We start from the raw sequence: 20,923 nt of genomic DNA on the forward strand, positions 1-20,923 counted from the left end.
CGATTGAGATTTCTGGTTATAAAAGATTCACAATAGTATTTAAAAAATTCTCAGCTTATATTATTCCAATCCAGCAAGGCAAAACCATGGAAAAGTATTTCATGATTAAGATCAATCCGACAGGCCAGAGTTTGAAAAAACATTTTCCATTCGATTTGGTATATATAAAGCAAAAAAAAATCAACCAGTTTCAGGTTTTTCGGATGATTAATACTATATAGAACTAAAATCCGGAAATGAATTTCACTTTCTGAGTAAAAATTTTCTAGGCTTTGTGGTTTGGATTTGTGCCGGATCTATACTTAAGCGTTCATGTTAACAGGTTTTCTTAAGCCTTTCTATATAATTTAAATATTTTACTTTATTTTATACTAGCATATCATGAAGAAAACAAAAAATTGTTCATTTTTCATTTTTGCGATACTTGTGGAGGTTTTAGAAAAAATAGAGATTAGATGGCAGACTTAGTGGTACTTCCTGTGTCCAAGGAGAAAAAGAAAAGAATTCCTTAAAAAACTAACCATAAACCTGAAAAATCATTTGTGAGAAGGGACTAAGGAAGCATAGGTAAGTGAATTGCAAAGATTATTTGGAGAAAGAAAAAGTTATCATTGATAATTTAAGCAGGTTGTTCAAAAAAACTTTTTGAAAAGTTGTCTGCTGAATGATTCAATACAAATTATCTATATAAGGGCACTTCTCATAAACCACTTTTTAATTGTTAATGATTGAAGTTGATTGTTCGTTATGGAATGTTCGTTATGGAAGTGGTGAGCAACTATTTGCTAACGCTAACTATTGGCTAATAAATATTTAGGTTTACCGTTAGCAGTGCTTGAAGTCACTGAGAACTTCTGGCGTTTATCGTGATTCTGCTTGAAGTCACTGAGAACTTCTGGCGTTCCGTGATTCTGCTTGAAGTCACTGAGAACTTCTGGCGTTTATCGAGAACCGTGAAGCGGTACGAGATATAATATCAGAATTTCGAAGTAACTTCTGCAGAGTCATGTAACCAATTTAAAAAAGCCCTGTGCAAGTTCAGTCGGAAGCTCTGGGGAAGTGATTTTAACCAATTAAGCAATCAAAATAAGAGTTTTCTTCCAATTGATGAAAGGGAGAATCACTTTCGCAGACAAATGGCTCTTTTTTTCCAAAGCAACTACAGGAACAAAACAATTTCTCAATTTCGTTGTACTTTGATTTTTCTGTTTGATATAGAAAAACCAATTGTCCCTGAAAAAGAATAACCGATGATGAGTCCATTCTTGCAAAAGCAACATGTGACAAGCTTCGATGGTTGGAGAATCTGTGGAAACGATGGATTCAAATTAAGAAAGGGAAGACCCAGAATTTTTTGAGACATCTATGAATATGATTTTCGCGAGGAGTCTTTACCTAGCCGACTAATACCTTTGTCAATTCATACATTGGGTTTTTTCCGTTTCCCAACCCCCAAGGATTTTTTTCCGTTTTTTGCAATACCCCCACACCCCCACCCATCAGTACTCTCATCCTCCTGTAAACCAGTAACAGCACAATTAACATTACATAATGAAGAATCCAATATCAAAATCCTGTTAGGGGAAAGAATTATATGCACTAACAAGCAGAGGCAAAAAACGGAAAAAAGCCTTTTCAGGAAATTCAAACAGTTAAAGGGGAAGAATATCATCCAAGCACTCTCAACAACATTGCAATGATGATTCAAATATATATCAACGAACGTGTCGATAACACAAGGAAAATAATGCAGGACAACGATTTTCATGGTTTTCGTACCAAAAAGGTTTTCATTTGGAGCTGTATTTAATAATTGTACAATTAATTTTAAATAAAAAACGCTTTTTAGATTTTTTGGAGTCAATTTTTAAAAATTTCCAACTTCTGGCTAAGTATATAGGATCTTCTGGCATTTCAACTTCTGGCACTCGCGACTTTCGGCATTGTAAAACTTGCACGTGCGTGTTTTAAAAGCTTTTCAATAATTAGAAATATTGAGAATAACTGTTTAAGATGAAACTTTATTGAGTTAATGTTTAAAAATGTTTGTTGTTGTCTAAGCAGTAAGAACACGTGTTATTCTACTTTTGAGTGTTGTCGGATGGTTATTTTTAGATGGATTTAGTTGAAACATTTGAGTCTGTATGAATTTTTTGTAACACTTTGTTTTCTTATGATTTTCTGGTTGATGTTACAATTAATTTGGTTCTCATCTGATAAAAAACGATTTTTAAAGTCTCCTGTTTGGCGTTCTATCTGTTTTACCTGGTGATTTAACTGTTTGCTAAAAGTATTATAAAGATTTATAGCGTTTTCTTAAAGGAGAAATTAATAATTGAGGAACACAGCATGCTCTTCCATGTTTTGAGCTTCAACAACCCTCCAAATCATTTTCTTTTTCAAAAAATGTGAAAAAATAATCTATCCAAAGAAACCAAACAAATGACTTAAAGAAATTATATAGTAAAATTTTGAAAAGCTCGAAAAACTTAATCAACCAATACATTTTCAAGATCATCATACTTTGAAATTGTTCAGTGAAACAATTACTAAAATCCTATGAAAATGTTGCTGCATTTTTTGTGGGGCACTTTTTTCAGACCGATAGCAAATTAATGACCGTATCATTAAAGTCAAAGTTGTTTGTATTGTTTGTGAACTAACTAGTAGTTATTGTCCATTTTGTGATCGAATGATGTCACTGTTGGTGTGACATCTTGATCTCTGAGGTTGTTCCATTGACCTTCAGAGCCCCAGTCGGATATACCCAAGTTAACATAACTTGAACCTATGTTGTCGTACACCATCTATAAGCAAAGACAGGATCTTTTCCGAGTGCCCCCCCCCCTCCCCCCCCCCCCCCCCCCCAAGGATAGTGTCTGCAAGATATTTGCAACTCTCAAACGCACGTGCTATAATTACAGACAATGATTTGCTGGATCTTTTCCGTTTGTGCCCCCCCAGTACGTTATGCTCCCCCCAGTGACAGAGCACGTGTCATTACATAGTAAATCATTATGTAAAAATATTGCACGTGCGTCTGGGGGTTGCAAATAATATGCACCCACTAAGCTGGGGGGGGGGGGGGGGGGGGAGGGGCACAAACGGAAAAGATCCAATCTAAACATACGCTATCTAAACATACGTGTTTTAGGAACACGGGCTTTCCGGCAATTCGATCGTCTTTTTAATGTAATGATGAGTGAATTTTCCGGTTAACACTGGGTGCGCCTAGCCAGATCGGGTTTCAACAAAATAACAATTATCATCGCCGCCTTCAGCCCTCGTAAAATATATTATATATAGTTATTGCGGGGGGGGGGGGGGGCTCAAAATTCGGTGACCACACAAAAGCATAGATCAGTCCGTGTTGTTTTGAATTTTGGGGAAAGTCTGTTGCCTAAAATCTGCTTTCATACACTTTCTTGTCGAAGCTCAATTGAAACTTGGTTCATATCAGAAGATTGAGAAACAAAAAAAAGAGACAGAACATAAGATAAGCTTGGCATCGCTTGTTCGCTTGTCAAACTTCTATACTTGGCTAGAGAGATGAAGTCTTAAGGAACAAGAAATAAAGAAAGAACAGGAACAGGTAACAAGAAACTTGGTGTAATGGTTAGATGACAATTTACCAAATGCCATTTTACCCCACCTACCATTACGCAAAGCCAACTTACCCAATGCTCTTTGATCTTTTCGTTCAATTATCCCATGTTCGGTTGTGATAGTTTCATATCAAGTCCCACAGGCCATTTGGTTATATTTTTTTGAATTTCGGATCAAATTTATTTCCTTATCTATAGTTAATAACAAATCCGCGTGGTCTCCATTATTAAATATTCTTGTTTTATCTTGACCTAAAGTTCGAATGTTTGTTGATGATTTCTTATTGCCAAACTTAATGTATTCTCCGATCTTTGATGTTTCTTCCTCTCTCTCCCTCAGTCTTTTAACTCATTGGGTCAGCTCCCCTCTCATTGGGTCAGTTCAATAATGATTCTGGGCATGCTTCTAACACATCAAGAGATTGCTTCAGCTCAACTCAAGGGTCTAGGAATAGTTATCTTAACATTGCGTCCCACATAATCGGATCGCTAATTATCAGACAATTTCAACTAATTGCTGCGTTCAACTAATTTAGTTATATAGTCGGTTAAATAGCCGTTCTGGTAATTTGAACAATAGGTAAACTAAAGTAGGCATTAAATGTAATTTGTTAAAATGGCATGTTGGGTATAGTGGCATTGGGTAAAATGGAATGGGGTAAATTGTCCTGACACCGGGTATAATGGTTATCGCGCTAAGCAAACCATTAAAAAAGCCTATTCGAATCCAGCATAATTCATTTCAGAATAGTAGCGCCAGGTCCCCGTAACAATTTATTTAAAACGACACTTCATCTTTGAATGTATAGAAAAACAAATTCTGAGCACACAGGGCCTCGTCTTTGTATGAAACCAACGCGGAATTTTCAATTCATTGAAATAATGTTGATTACCGTTATCCACTACGTTTAAAAATCTGTAAATTCTGATGATTTTGTTTTGCATTTCATTTGTCCTATTGCAAACAGACGTTTCAATGCAGTCATGGTTTCATATTTCAGCGTCACTCTTTGTTTTTGAATATTTAGTCATAACCAGAAAAGATCCAGTACATCTACATTGTGTTTAAAGCATTGAATTTTTTCCATTCAGTTAAAATTTTTTGATGTTTGAACACTTTTGTCACTCTATGGTTAGTCAAAATGTTCGTATTTCAAACTCATATCGTTTTTCGCGGATGCTATGTCTCGAAAATCCATAGCGAATCAGTTATCGGTTGAAATTTTTTTCTATAGACCAAATGAGCTGCTTAGGGTGTTTTCATCGCCTTTTTTAAACAAAATATTTTTTTCACACTGACATTTTTTGAAACATACGTGAATGCACCCACAAAGAGCCGCTGAAAGGTTCGTGCGAGGTAAAATTTTAGCACTAAAAAATCACTAAAAACTACTAATATTTGGTATAACTGCCAATAAATCAGCATCGTTGTTACCTATTTAACAGATAGGATAAAAAACTTTTTAAAATATGAAACTTGTTCAAATTTTTCTTCTTCAAAAACTGTGAATGCCAATTGTTGTTGAAGTTTTAGCTGCTAAAAGTCAAAACACAAGCATGGAGAAGAAGATAAAGATATGCAATTTGTTTGATTGGAAAGCACATATGTCAAAGTTCGAAAAAAAATTGAGCAAAAAGTTCCAAAGATGACTGAAAAATCGAAGATTTCGATTAACAGCAGTGTAATATTTAAGCAAAGTATCAAACTTTTGGGGGACAAACTTTTATAAATTTTGCTTCCACCTTCTCTTGCAATATGGCAAATTTACTTTGAGATAATTGTTCAGAAAAGAAATCAATTCACGTTTTTCTTACTAGTTGAAAAAAAGAATTTCTTTTTTTTGTGGTGGCCAATTGTTAGATTTTTTAAATGTCAGTCTAAATTTTCAAATTTTTGGATGTAAATAATAGTTATTAAAATACTTTTTGGGGCGCAGAAAAAATTGGATCAGTCGCTTATGTGATTATTTAGCTTCTTATTTTGAAATAATTTCCCCTCCAAGACAATTAAGGTAACGCCCTAATTTTCTTTCCTCAAATAGAACGTATTTTTCTTCGTTGAGACAAATTTTCGTCCTTCAACCGTTATGTTCTGACATATTTATTAAAAATTAACTTGTACTGATGTGGCGAGTTGCTGCAAGAAGTCGAGAAAAGTTGGGGCCGTTTCTCTGCTTTTGAAGATACTCTCTAATGGAATGACCGCAGAAATTGGAACATTCTAGATCTGAAAATGAGCAAATTTGGCTTCAAATTTGATAACGAGTTTCAAAACCTCCACAAACAGTGAAACCGGATTATCTTAGATTCCACATTACGAAAGTTTGCCCCGTGTTTGTTGTCATAAAAATCGCATTGCATCTGTTTATCGATTTGAAATTCAATTCTGCCTTAATTTTGCTCAAGGGTCTGAAAAATGCTCAATTTCTTCGAAATCCTTTTCTTCGAAATCCAAGTAAAACTCGCAAAAACCGCTCAGCTGACGAACTGATCTCCAGCCAGAAATTGTGGCAAACATCAAATGAAAAATAAGAACCTCCTCAAATAGTTAAGATATGAAAGTGAAAGTAAATGTATTTCAGTAAACCAACTCTTCTTTCAAGAGACGTTTTTCAATAGTTTCGGGCACCATTTTTCAATAGTTTCTAACAATTTGATGCAGCTGATAAACAGTCATCTAAAAAATAAACAAACAAATTTTACAAAAATTCAAAAACTTGCAAGATTCTTGCAAGATTCTTGCAAGATTTTGAGTTATGGCTAAAAAAATTTTTCATTGAGTTCGGTTTTTTAACTTGTTTCATAAACAATAATTTGCCTCAAAGGTGTTTTCCAAAACATTAGTACCATGATTTATTTTTTTGCTTGGATTGATATCTTGAAAGATTCTTGCAAGAATCTTGCAAGTTTTGAATCATCTTGCAAGATTCTTGTACGACTTGAATCCGCTCATCACGAGGGAAGGAAAAAGAAAAACTCAGGTAATATGTGTAGGGTGGATGCACAAAGCACTTCCATCGCTGTAATCATCCAGGCACTCTGTGGAAACAATCATCCAACAGCTGTGGAAACGATTCCAGAAGAACAACTTCTTGCTACTCCAGTAGTACCCTCTATTTTCACTAATCAGACTGTTTTACAAACAGATTCGAGAATTCAATATGTAAATTATTAAAATTAGACTCATCTAGACAATACGCATGAACAAGATTAGGAATATTATGACAATGCCGAAGTATAAAAGATTCATCTTTCGTTCAAAAAAGCGCAATCTCTCGTTAACAACAGTTGACCTTGCTTTGTTCATGTGTTCTTAAACAAACGAGATAAATTGAAGCAGAATTTTAGCTTTCCTTTATCTCGTTGTTGATTCTTATAACTTTTATCTGATACTTTTAACAACTTTGATAGATCTTAATTGAGCAACATGATAAACCAAGAGGAGTTCAATTCGCATAATAAAAATGAACTGAACCGAATTTATGTAGATTTATTTTAAAAAGTTGAAGAAAAGACTCAATTATCAAAGAGTTTGTTATTTCGGCAAGTCAATTTTTGCTAAAAAAGAAAGCACTCAAATGATGATCCAAAGAAATCAGGTAAAATCTTGAACAAAAAAACCCTCCATCATTGAAGAGGTTTGTGTAAGACGTTTTGAGCCAAAAGAGGCCTCGAAAAAAAACACAAAATCTTGTTATTGGAAGCAGTCTGGTGAAAAAATTTGTGGGGGATAGTACTATATTAGACGATATCTGCATATATGATGATCGAGGCTCAACAAACTGTGACAAATTTTAAATTGTAAAACAATTGCCCAAAAGAGTGATCAAAACAGTTCTCATTCGGGACGGGACGAATTCAATTCTGAAAAAAAAACATAAAAAACATTGACGAGTTGTTTGAGAAGTATACAAATTAGGTTGATGTAACAAGAAAGACGCTATGTCCTGATTTGTAGACTGCCAAGAAAAGAACATATTAATGAGCGCATTAAACTTCTTAATGATAAAATAAATGCATTCGCAGGTGATGAAAAATACAAAATTGCGAATGTGTACGCCCTCATGAAAACCATGCCAAGCAATGATAGTTTGTATTGTGACGATTTGCATTTCCATTACAAACAAAGAGTCCCTTTTTTAAAAATTGTGTGCTTTCTCAGTTGCTTCCCACATCTAATAATTTAACAGCTCTGAATAACAACCAACGTAATCCAAATCAATACCCAAAATACCGCAATCATTGGTGACAAAGTTACAATTGTATGAGAGGTCAATACTAGTCGAGATAATTGTTTTGCTAAATACTCTTGGTTTCATTTGTCTTGTTTTATTTGTATTGTTTCAAAATGAAGCTTCAGTTCCACATTATTTTGCTTCTAATTTTGTGTGTTTTCACATCAACAAGGAACTGGGTCTTCATTACTACACCAATAGATCCTGATAGGATTTTATCCTGCATGTCTAATAATAACGCGTATCCAAAAAAAAAGATCATTTCAACCTGCCTATTAAGGAATTTTCATTACTCCTTGGTTGGCATTAGATTTGTTTTGTTCTTGTCAAGTGACGTAGAATTAAACCCAGGGCCACTTCTCAATTACACGCAGTTTACCGCCTTAATAAGAAAATACAACGATCCAGTAAAATTTCTACATCACAATTGTCAAACCGTGCTCGGACTAAATTTGCTCCTTAATAGTTTTCTATCTGATCTAGGTGACAATTGTATTTCGGGCTTCTCAAAGACTTGGTTAAAATCAGTTAACGATATTCCGTTTTGGTCGATACACTCAGGATACCTAATGTCATTCAGATGAGACCGACGTATTGATCTGCGACCGACGTATTGACCGACGTAAAAATGAAGGATCTTCAAGAGACAAAATTTTTTCGTTCGGAAGAAATTGCATCCAAAAGCACGAAATGATCTAGAAACAATGTCAAAAGACCATTTTAAAAGTATTTGGGTAGAGTGTAAAGTAAACAGAGCCCGCGTTGATAAATTTGTTTTACTGTTCAAAAAAACCACTAATAAATTTGTTTTTGGAAGAACTAGCCCTGGGTTTAGATAGGGCAGCGACTGAAAATAAAAAAATTTAATAATTACTTTTATTGCACTGGAAAAATATCTTCTAGAAACTCTGATCTAGCCGTAGGGTTTACTGAATTCAGATACAACTTTAGCAACAAGAGAAACATCAAGGAAAAAGACGCTCATAGAATATGTTTCATGCGAAAATTACTTAAGTTCCCAGACACTAGACTCCATTCTCAAAAGTGATCACTTGGCAACACTTACTTTAATTAGTAAAATCTTTAAATTTAAAAAAAGAAGCTATCAATAAAATGTGTTTGGAAAAACAAAAAATACTAAAAATGGTTTTTCCCTAGATGTTGGAAAGATGAATTGGAGATCATTTTATTTATCAGAAAATCCTGAAATCACGTATAAAAACTTTTTTTGTCATTGGAAACGGTAATTAAATAGCATGCTCCAAAAACACCGTCTTCATACGCCATGACAAGCCTAAACCAACCCTATATCAACAATGAATATCAAAAAAAACAGTAAAAATGTTTGCAAAGAGATCAAACAAAAACAACAAAAATGATTTGAATCAGGAAATTGAAAAAAATCTGCTAGATGTGTTTCAAAACCTAGAAAGTGCAAGAGAAAGGTGGAATTTTATCATCGAAATCAGAAACTGTGAAAAAACACAGACAGAAATACCAAAACTCAGAAACAGTTTTGGAACGGTTTTGACCAATGGAAATGCTATTGCCAATCTTCTTAACTATAAATTTTCAGCGTTAGGTGAATATTTTGGTAAAAAAGAACAGTATCAATTTTGTATTAATCCGGCACGCCACAGTAACAAATTTATATTCAGGTATACAACAACCAAGGAAATATTTGATATACTCAACAATTCAAATGTTAAAAAACCGTTGGGTCCATCACTCATTCCAGCTTGGGCTTTAAAAGATGCTAGAGTACACATAGCTGAACCTCTCTGTTTTTTGTTTAACCAATTGTTAACTGAACAAGTTTTTCCTAACGACCATAAGTGTGTTCACGTGTTGCCTTTTTTCAAAAAAGTTAATCCTGAAGATCCGATAAATTATTGACCAATTTCGCTTACTGCAGCTCTGGCTGACATTTTCAAAATCCTTCTTCGAGATCAAACATTAGCTTATTTAGAGAAGAATAAGTTGCTAGCATCAACACACTTTGGATATAGAAAAAAGTGTGAACTACAGATGCTCTTTTGTATTGCACTGAAAAAATCAGGTATGATCTCAATAAAAAAGACATCGTTACAGGAGCTTTTTTAGACCTATCAAAAGTTTTTTTACTAATTTTTTAAGTTTTTGTGAGCAGGCAAATAGAATTCTAAAATCTTATCTAGAAAATGGTGTTCAAATAATCAAATTCTCGAAGTATGAATCGAATTGGATAACACTTAACCGTGGAGTATCACAAGGTTTTCACATACATGTAAATGATATGAAAGATGATACTGATGTGAATTCTAATATAATCCAGTACGCTGGTGATATTTTTATCTTTTGCAGTGGAAAAACAATTTCTGAATCAAAAAAATAAAAATACATCAAAAAGTATTGCTAAACTCATTCTCTTTTTCAAGAGAAATGAGTCAAATGTAAATGAAAGCAAAACCGAATTCATTATTTTCGGAGCCCCAAAAAGGAACAAAATTGAAGAAATAGTTGTTAACGGATGTACTGTTCTCAAGAAAAAATTTGTGAATTACTTGGGAGTTCATTTTGATTGTACTCTTTTTTTCGATGAAGAAGTAAAAAATGTACTGAGAAGAATGGTTGTTGGCATAAAGGTCATTTACTCCATCAAAAATATATTTCCAGAAAAGAACTAGATCTGCTTTACAGAACGCTCTGCATTACCCAATTCTTTTGTTCTCAGGTCTTAAAAAATCACTTCGAGTTACTCAAAATAAACAACTGAACTTGGGGATAAAAGCATCTTTCAACAGAACCGAATTTGACAGGACCACTGATCTCAAGATCAAACACAACATCTTCCTAGTAGAATATTTTATAAAGTATGGGGTTATTATATATTTTATAAAGCTTCTAAAAGAAGATCTACAAGCTTTCGATGAACTCAAGTTAGCCACCCTAAGTTCTAAAATGAATAAACCGTTCAAACAAGCTGTCAAGTGGAGCAAACAAAAAAAAACAATTGCAATGCAAAACTGTTTTTCAAAAAAAAGCAATTGACTGGTATAACGATTTATCTTTCCCGTTGAGGGGAAATATCCCCAAAAACCGGGCTCTCAGAATTACAAAAAAAATAATTTCTGGATTGAATTTCTAAAAGACCCAACTGTTTCTGAATTGAATTCTAATCTCAAATCTTTCAAGTTCAATCTTAATTTGACTTAATTTTAGGGCGTCAATTTTTCTTCCAAGAAATGTTAATTGGAGGATAAGCAATTTTTCTAACTTTTCTTTTTTTTCGAAAATGTTAATTCTAGAATTAGCATTTTTAACATTTTCTCATAACTATAATTCATATCTCCTAATATGTCGATGTTTTAACACATTGTAAATTTAATACAATTTTAAACTTTCCCAATATGTGACGTTTGTTTCATTTATACTTCTTAACACTACATTGCCTTTAACTATGTTCTGTATTTTTTAGTTCATACTCAAAGGACTTAACAATGTTTCTTATTTTTCTTTTTTGTGATTCCAAAATTTTTGAAATTTTATGCATTACCATCGCAAAATGCTATTTGTTGTTCTAATTGCCTCCAAGATAATAATATCAAAAGTTTTGATGTAGCCAGCAAAAAAAAACGATTTAGTTAGCGTAACCAGCATTTAATATATATATATATATATATATATATATATATATATATATATATAAAATATTTTAATTTGTTCATATTATATAATAATTTGTTAAATTGATACTTGGATTGTTTCTGTTTGTTTGAAAACGTAAAATTTCCATTATTTAGAGGGCCTATATTATATTAACCTATCCAGTATTCGTATTCGCCATTTTCTCTTTTTCAAGACAACTCGTAAAATACAATTTTGCTACTCCACTTCTTTAACTCCTAAACTCAGCGAAGTGTTTCGATATGCAATTGAAATTTTAAAACATCAACAGTGGATTGATTCGCCTGCAAAGCACTTTCAGAACTTCAACTATAATATTGCACTTGGAATACAATCGCGTAATTAATCCTTTACCAAATAAATATGAGTAAGAGAACCTAGGGCGAAAAGAACCAAACGCTTCTTTATGGCTTCTTGTCATATTCGGAAGCCCGATTTTTCGATTTCCGATTTAGCGAGGCAAATACTAGCTATTTTTGGATCGAGTTTTTTGCTTGAAGTTTCATTTCTGCCTGAATTAGCTCAGCGTTATCAAGCATTTACTATTTGATGATAATTGCCTCGCAATTAGTGACAACTTTTTATAATTTGGATTGATCTAGTTTTGCTTCGCTTTTTTAGAAACGAATCAGATCACTCAATTTCAAGTTGAGAAGTGAAAGAATGATGTTAAGCTAAAATTAATGAAAGGAACTCAGACTTTTTTGCAGCAAGACTGAAAAAATCAAACGAACGAAATTGAGTGGATGAAAAAACCATGGAGCCACTTCCGCAGAACACAATGACTCAAATGCCTCATTTTACAAAAACAGTGAATGAATTGTGAAGCTCTAATTATAGTCAACGAAATGGAGCAACAAAAGAAGGTCAAAATGACATTCAAACTTAGTACAATTTTGAAGAAAAAAACAAACCGGAAAAAATAAATACAAACGATTTGTTTGACATGGGTATCAGATTTTCCCCTCAATTGAATAAAACGAAAAAAAATATATTTATAATATCTATACCAGAAAGACTGTCAGCATCCGAAGCGCTTTTTGCCTCGCAAATCGGCATCTCCATTGGTTCATAATTGGGCAAAAATTACGACTGGATTGGGTATCACTGCGTTGGGATGCACGTTTCAATCGTCAGTTGAGTATCTGGAGTTTGTGGATTCTGCGCCGCAGTTGCTTGAATGTTTTCCACTATACTTTTATTTGCCTTCTGCTTCTGTTTTATTGCATGTCTGCGTTTTTGTCTACATGGCGCTCTAGATGATGAAGTTGGGGTGTTACTAAAAAGATGCAAGTTGATGGTGATATCAATTGGGGGTCGTGATTGTGTGGACTGATTGGTTTCATCTGTCTCGGTAATAGAAGGCAGTGAGCGTTTCCACTTTGATTTTTTTTACTTCAGTATCGTATGATTGTTTTTGCTCAGGCCGATTTGCTGACTTTTATTTTATTTGCGATGAGGAAACATCTAATTCAAACTGAGTGTTCTCTTGCAGATGTAATTTTGTTTTCAACAACATTGTTGCCATTCGTACTTTCAATGCTCTCGGCACACTTGAATGAACTTAGGAAACACAACTAACAATGTCTGGTTGCTGTTGGAGTTCAATTTTTACTCCTACCTAAAGTTTCTTTCTTGAGTCCATAGCATGTTTTTCTATTTTTTCCTCATTAGTCTTTCCCGCTAAAGTTGAAGGTCTTCTTTTTGCATATTCTGCTAGTGTTGTTTTCCGCCCTTTTCATGTCCGAAGTCTTGCCGAAACCGAGTTCATGATTGTGACCTGGGATTTCTCAGATTTTTTGATTATTGAACCGTGACCCTTTGTTTTATTGTCGTCAATCCTGGGGCCCATGCGTAGTATAATTCGTCTCAATTTTACGTTAGTTCCGAGACTTTTTCTCGGCAATTATGAGAGTATGTGTTAATACTGTTCGTAGTACTGCCATCCCAACGTCCTGTAATGACGTGTGAATTGCCTCGCGGATCGTTCTGTTCTCTTGCGTTAACGTTCTTTGTCTCTTTCATCCGATTGTGCTCTTTCACCACGTCACTTTGCTCTGTGTACCACCTGTTTTCCGAGATCAATTTATCCCATGTTACAAATTCCAGATCTAAAGAGTTATCCAAAATTGAAATAACATAATTTTTTTGGATCAGATAGTTTAATTATGTCATTTAATTGCGTATTTGGATTCCTTCCAAAGTAAGTTTCAACTGGTAAAATATTGAAGGTCTTTAATTCGAAAAATTTTTACAGAAAAATTGGCGAGTTTATTGATGCTTTAAATTTAACTTTAGCTGCCTCTTTAATACAAAATTAGCGACTTTCAAATGTTTGAATTAAACAATACACTAGTCTAAGGATCTGTGATCTTGAATTGGCGCCTCTTTCAATTCAATTTTATTGTGCTTACACATTCCTTTTAGTCGCTCACCGAATTGGCATTTTGGTCTGTATAATCTTATTCAACGGGCCACGCCATGCGATAAAAGGAAATTTTCTAAGTAAATTTGGACATTATTAGCGTTGGTTCTATAAAAAAATTTGTGCGGTGGTGTACTTCGAAAACCAACCAACGCAAGCTAAAAAAATACCTGTATAGTTTTTTTGTTGTAAATGGGTTCCCTAAAGTCTCTACGTATTTCCTCATTTGGAATTATCGAAAATCTGATTGGTGATCATTTTGATATTGAAAGGATATGTTTTAAATTTTTACCTATTTTTTGGCATGGGCTACACTTTGCAGTGCTGGTAATGATTTACCTGTGCATATAGAGCTTTTATCCACTCCTGCTGATTGATTTGCTGATCATAAAGATGAACCGACCTCGACATAAAAGCTTAATTTGCTTGGCCTATTTTGCCTAATGTCATTCAATGTTTCAATTTCCGAGTTTGAAACCGTGAGTAAGAATAGAAATTAATTGGTGCTTGTGTTAATTTTGCTTTGTATTATGTTCAATTGATTTCTATGGGCGTTAATTTTGCTTTGTATTATGTTCAATTGATTTCTATGGGCGAATTTGGAAAAATACGATTTGCTATTTCGTGCTGGCTGACTGTTTTGGGTATGATCGGAATTTGAAGTAGCGTCTGGTTGGTTACTAGCCTTGTTTTGAGTTGTTTTGGTTACCGCCTCAAAACAACCAATCCTTTTGCAAGATCTTTTTTTTAAAGTAGCCTCATAGTAGCGTCAAATATTGACAAAGAACCAACTTCTTGTTGCGGTTCTCGAGAGATATAATCTACTAGTCTTATGTTCGAATCAGGAAGATGATAAATTGAAGTGTCTCTCTTCAGTGACGTTGGCTGTTTTTGTTTTAATTTCTTGAAAATCTGTTTTTTGTTTTTCGTTCCATTAATATTTTATGTTTTTCATTGAAAGGAATTTAAGCAGGTGGTACAATTCTGATAGGTTTCGAACAAATTTTCCTAGATGGTGCACTAAACCCAAAAAGGACCGTTGTTTTTCCAAATTTCCTGTCGATTTACGAACATGTATTGCCTCAATTTTGTCTTGCATTGGTGTAAGTCCTCTTGCTCTAAATCGATGACCCAGATGTTATGTTTCAATTTTTGCAAAGTGACCTTCTCCCAAATTGATTCTGCTTTTCTCTATGTCCAACTTTTTGAGCGTTTTCTTTTAGTTTCATATGTTTTTTGTAGGTACCTTTGCTGACTAGGAGACTGCCATCCAGCCCAATTAAAGTAAAATCTATTGCTTTTCAAAACTCTGCTGGCATACATGTCAATCCGTAAAATTAGGGTTCAAAGCGCTATGTGCCTGTCATGTCGCCGATTACAAAATTGAACAAATAATTACGGACAGTATCTGGGTGTAAATTTAGTTGCGTGTATGCGTATTTAAAATCTACTTACTATGGTAGACTGTTTGAAAAATTGTCTGCAACAATGAATCAATAATTGCCATTTGGTGTCTTTTTTCGTAGATTGACTTATTCAAAGTTTTTGAATCTAAGGTCACTTTTATCGATTGAACCTTTTTAACAATGGTGCTATAATGACAATTGGCAAATGAGGTTCTGATCCGACCAACTAGAGAAATTTTCATTGTGACTACCTGACAACATGTTTATTTAGTTCAGTTTGACTTTCGGTTGGAGATGAAAGGCAACTTTCCTCTTCTTTTGGTGGTTGGCTTTATAAATTTTATAAAATTCCGTTTTCACAGTGTGGTTCTTTGACTTTCCAATCTGCTAACTAGAACAGGGAATTCTTCAGCTGTTTTTTTCCTATTCGGACACTGATTGACAATTCAATTAACTTTTTTTGGCAACGGTTATTGTTTGATGCAAATTCCGAGATAATTAAACAGATCCCTCCCAAAATTGAACGGTGTCCATCTGCAACTACGACAGATTATGGTTTTTCTATGGTCCAATCGTTATTCTTTACTGATCACTCCAAGCAAACAAGCGCATGCGCTACCCAATTTAAAGAGCAATGAGTTTCTAATGATCAAATTCATGTTCATCGGCTTTATTTCATTTTAGTGTTCCTTTGAAATTTTTGCAACTTTTTTATCCTCTTATAAGTTTTATTTTGATGCAAATTTTTCTTTGTATTTCTCAACAATACTTTCAGTTTGCTCATTTTGATTATCTGTTTGAACAATTTTTTCTCGTCTGCAAGGGGCATTTGCTCTTAACTCATTTTATCGTCTATGACTACTTTTGCAGAGTGATTCTCTCAGACACAAGGAATATACTTTTGTCCGGTAGCTGCATAATTCTGATTGTGATTCTGGTGCCTAATTCTTACCATAAACTTGTCCTCATAATTTTTTTGTATTTCGTCCTCGTTATTGTTGCCCTGAATTCGCAACGCGAAAATCTTTTGTTTGTTGTATCGCGTTGAATCTGATTGAATTTTTAGCTGTAATTCGTTGCTGGTTTCAATGTCTCAACTCCATGTTGATGACTAGAACCAATGCTTGTTCTGGCTGCATCTCTCAACAATTAGCGTTATATATCATTATCTGATATATGTACGAAGCAGACATCACTGATTATCAAGTTTTCGCATTTTGCTTCGAGCTAACAGATTTCATCAACTCTTTCAAGATTTTGTACAATTGTTCAAATTTTCTCTTTTTTCTGTTTTCTTGAAGAGAGAACATACCTGTTGAAATTGACATTACTGGGGTGAATGATTGAATTGAACAAACTTCTCCAGCGCATGCCACAATTGTCGAGTCGTAAAATAAATTTTCAGGCGAGGAAATTTTTGGATCAAAAGTCATTGTCCCTCTCTTCCCATACTTACGAACAGTACCAAAACACATTGGCCATTGTTGTTCGCCTTTTTCTAGCAGTATTAGCATTTCATTATCCTCTGAGCTTCAATTTGTTCATTTCTGATTTGGTTTTTTGTTGCAGATGTTTCATATGCGTCCTCTATCGGCTCTTCAAATTTCGGTTCCCTGGGTAGGGTTACTTGTTTTGGTGTCCAACAAAAATGGTGTTAACTACAAATTTTTCTCGCGCTAGAATGGGCAATTTGAGTTTCACTCTCTATTTTTCCCAACGAAAGGCTCCAATGTTGTTCTTCCCTAGAAAGGTTCAACAGAGAGGGGTGTCTTCCGTGACTCTCTGTGTGCTGACTGCATCGTGTCGTCATCGGCAAGGCCAATATATTTAATTCCAATTTCGCGAGGCGAATTCTAGATTTGTTGATTGAGAATAGTTGACGAATATTGCCGCGCGAAATCACGTTTAGATTTGCAGTCCAATTTCGTTGTCTAGCAATATCAAGCAACTAAAGTTTGATGTTAATTGCCTCGCAATTGCTGGCAATTTTTTATTACTAGGATTAAGCTAGCTTTGCTTCGCAGATTTAGGAAAGAATGAGATTACTGAATTTTGAATTGAAAAGTGAAAGAACGAAATTAAGTTTAAATAAATGAAATGAACTAAAAGTATTTCATAGCAAGACTGAACAAACTATACGAACAAATTTAATTTGATGAACAAATAAGGGCGCAACTTCGGCAACAGACAACGACTCATCTGGCTGATGAAAGCATTTAACAAAAACTATAACAAAATTATGAAATATTAAACATGGTCAACTAAATGGAGCAAAAAATGCAGATCAAAATGACATTCAATTTCAGTAAAAATTTGAAAATAACTAAAGGGAATGATTATTTCGACCTGGGTATCAATTTTCGTAATAAAAGCCCACTTCTTATTTAACATTATTAACAAACTAAGATTCCAATATTTACAAGATATGATAGGTGAAAGGTACAAAGAGTCTGTTTTCGAGGGAAGCACGATGCTTAGGAAACTTAGACTTATTTTGGAAGTTTTTTTCGGCAATTTCTTACTTTTTTTCGGCTATTTTTGACGTTTTTTGGACCTATTTTGGACGTTTTTTCGGCCATTTCTTACTTTTTTTTCGACTATTTTTGACGTTTTTTGGACATATTTTGGACGTTTTATCGGCCATTTCTGACGTTTTTATCGGCTATTTTTGACGTTCTGGGACCTATTTTTGACTTTTTTCGGCCATTTCTGACAATTTTTTCGAGTATTTTTGACGTACCCGAGAATTGTGAACTTTCTTCGCTATTTGTAATATTAAATGAAATGGCTTTAATATCAAGAATGACACTATTCTCTTAATAATTGGGTTCAATTTCGTTTCGTTAAGAACCAATGGAAATTTTTGGTTTTCAAAACCAGTCGATCCATCTAGTTGTTTTTGATAGGGGACATGGAGCATTTAGAAAGTTTCGAAGAAGCGCGAAAGACCTACTAAGATAACAGTAATTGCAAAATGTATAAGTTGAAGTGCGTTTGTATAAATTGGTGCCTAAAAATTGTTTACCTAAGATAAAGTGGAAGTTGAACAATGGCTGACAGTAGATATTTGACAAAGCATAAATTTGCGATCATTTGTTTGCATAGTAATCCAGGCGCACCTTCGGAATGTGACAAGTTGATAATGCAATTGCAATGTGCTCTTAGGGACGTTGATTTACTTGCGTAAGATATAAGTTTATTGGTTGCGTATTGAGAAAATTTTACATACGTAGCTTGTAAATATTAAGTTTAGTGAGACTAAACTATTGCAAAACTCTTTAAATGCGACACCATTTGCGTTTTTTGAGGGTTTATTTGAGTTGCTTCTCGGAAGTCATCCACGTTGCTTGTTTTAAAATTAATAAAGGCCATTATAAATCGTCCTGAAACCGTTATTTCCATAATATTCCAAGTCTACTTTTACAGCTACTAATGTGATTTTCAATTATTGAATTACTTCCGTTAATGAAAATCAATTTTTTTCAGACAATTTTGCTTAGGAAACAATTTTTTCGGCTATTTTTGACGTTTTTTGGACCTATTTTGGACGTTTTATCGGCCATTTCTGACGTTTTTTTCGACTATTTCTGACATTTTTGGGACCTCTTTTTGACGTTTTTTGGACCTATTTTGGACATTTTGTCGGCCATTTCTGACGTTTTTCTCGGCCATTTTTTGACGTTTTTTCGGTCTTTTCTGACAATTTTTTCGGCTATTTTTTAACGTTTTTGGGAGCCATTTTGGACGTTTTTTAGACGTGCCAAGTCTTGGCCAAAACTTGCATTTAGACTTGCACGTCTAGGCCAAGACTTGCATTAAACCTGACAAGAGTTAAAAGTGACATGATCAAGCTCTGAATCAGTACTGATATAAGACTTGCAATTTGACATGCCCAGTACTGATATTGACTTGCCGTTCAGTCCGGGTTGGCCACGCAACCTTCTGTCTGCTAAACCCAGAAATTCTTGACAATCAATTTTCTTTGAAACCTGATCAGGAAACTTGCATATAAATAATGATCTTATTGATGTTGTTTCCGATGGTTTTAAAGTTATTTTACTGCCTAATTTTTCTCTGATTAAAAAATAACAAAGCCGATAAGATTTGATGCATATAGACTACTCAAATAAACTTAAGACTCGATTTAACAGCTCAATATTTGCGACATCCAACGCCATATCAGGTAGCGACAAGTTAAAATACCTGTAGTGCCTCTGGAAAATCGTCAATATCTCCCCAGAACTGACCATCCAGTTGTTCACGACAATACTCAATTGCTGACTTGTAACCCAACGAAGCCCCAGAAACAATAGAAATCTTGTCGATCATGACCGTATCTTTTTTTTGGCTATTTTTGACATTTTTGGGACCTATTTTTGACGTTCTTTTGGCCATTTCTGACAATTTTTTCGGCTAATTTTGACGATTTTAGGACCTATTTTGGACGTTTTTTCGGCCTTTTCTTACTTTTTTTTCGACTATTTTTGACGTTTTTTGGACCAATTTTGTACGTTTTATCCGCCATTTCTGACGTTTTTCTCGGCTATTTTTGACATTCTGGGACCTATTTTTGACTTTTTTTCGGCCATTTCTGACAATTTTTTCGAGTTTTTTTGACGTACCCGAGAATTGTGAACTTTCTTCGCTATTTGTAATATTAAATGAAATGGCTTTAATATCAAGAATGACACTATTCTCTTAATAATTCGGTTCAATTTCGTTTCGTTAAGAACCAATGGAAATTTTTGGTTTTCAAAACCAGTCGATCCATCTAGTTGTTTTTGATAGGGGACATGTAGCATTTAGAAAGTTTCGAAGAAACGCGAAAGACCTACTAAGAAAACAGTAATTGCAAAATGTATAAGTTGAAGTGCGTTTGTATAAATTGGTGCCTAAAACTTGTTTACCTAGTATAAGGTGGAAGTTGAACAATGGCTGACAGTAGATATTTGACAAAGCATAAATTTGCGATTATTTGTTTGCATAGTAATCCAGGCGCACCTTCGGAATGTGACAAGTTGATAATGCATTTGCAATGTGCTCTTAGGGACGTTGATTTACTTGCGTAAGATATGAGTTTATTGGTTGCGTATTGAGAAAATTTTACATACGTAGCTTGTAAATATTAAGTTTAGTGAAACTAAACTGTTGCAAAACTCTTTAAATGCGACACCATTTGCGTTTTTTGAGGGTTTATTTGAGTTGCTTCTCGGAAGTCATCCACGCTGCTTGTTTTAAAATTAATAAAGGCCATTATAAATCGTCCTGAAACCGTTATTTCCATGATATTCCAAGTCTATTTTTACAGCTACTAATGTGATTTTCAATTATTGAATTACTTCCGTTAATGAAAATCAATTTTTTTGAGACAATTTTTTGGACCTATTTTGGACGTTTTATCGGCCATTCCTGACGTTTTTTTCGGCTATTTTTGACGTTTTTGGGACCTATTTTTGACGTTTTGTCGGCCATTTCTGCAATTTTTTCGGCTAATTTTGACGATTTTTGGACCTATTTTGGACGTTTTTTCGGCCATTTCTTACTTTTTTTCGGCTATTTTTGACGATCTTTGGACCTATTTTGGAT

The 20,923-nt window shown here is 34.2% G+C and overlaps 2 protein-coding genes across 2 annotated transcripts in view; one reads left to right on the forward strand and one right to left on the reverse strand.

Annotated features, from left to right (window-relative positions):
• LOC142356259 (serine/threonine-protein kinase MRCK alpha-like) overlaps positions 1-20,923 on the forward strand; it is a 521,049-nt gene that overhangs the window by 209,506 nt on the left and 290,620 nt on the right. The window lies entirely within an intron of this gene.
• On the reverse strand, positions 13,382-16,770 carry LOC142335533 (uncharacterized). Its single transcript, XM_075384072.1, has 2 exons — positions 16,650-16,770; positions 13,382-13,617 (listed from the first exon to the last, which is right to left on the reverse strand). Exons 1-2 carry the CDS (start codon positions 16,768-16,770, stop codon positions 13,382-13,384), a joined length of 357 nt encoding a protein of 118 aa, XP_075240187.1.

Source organism: Convolutriloba macropyga, chromosome 2, assembly GCF_964194025.1.
Source record: "Convolutriloba macropyga chromosome 2, txConMacr16.3, whole genome shotgun sequence".
NCBI lineage: Eukaryota > Metazoa > Xenacoelomorpha > Acoela > Convolutidae > Convolutriloba > Convolutriloba macropyga.

Coding starts and splice junctions, on each gene's coding strand:
- LOC142335533 (XM_075384072.1), bottom strand. CDS start 16,770: ATGACTTTTGATCCAAAAATTTCCTCGCCTGAAAATTTATTTTACGAC. Junction 13,618..16,649: donor AGTAATGTCAATTTCAACAG/GTATGTTCTCTC, acceptor ATAACTCTTTAG/ATCTGGAATTTGTAACATGG.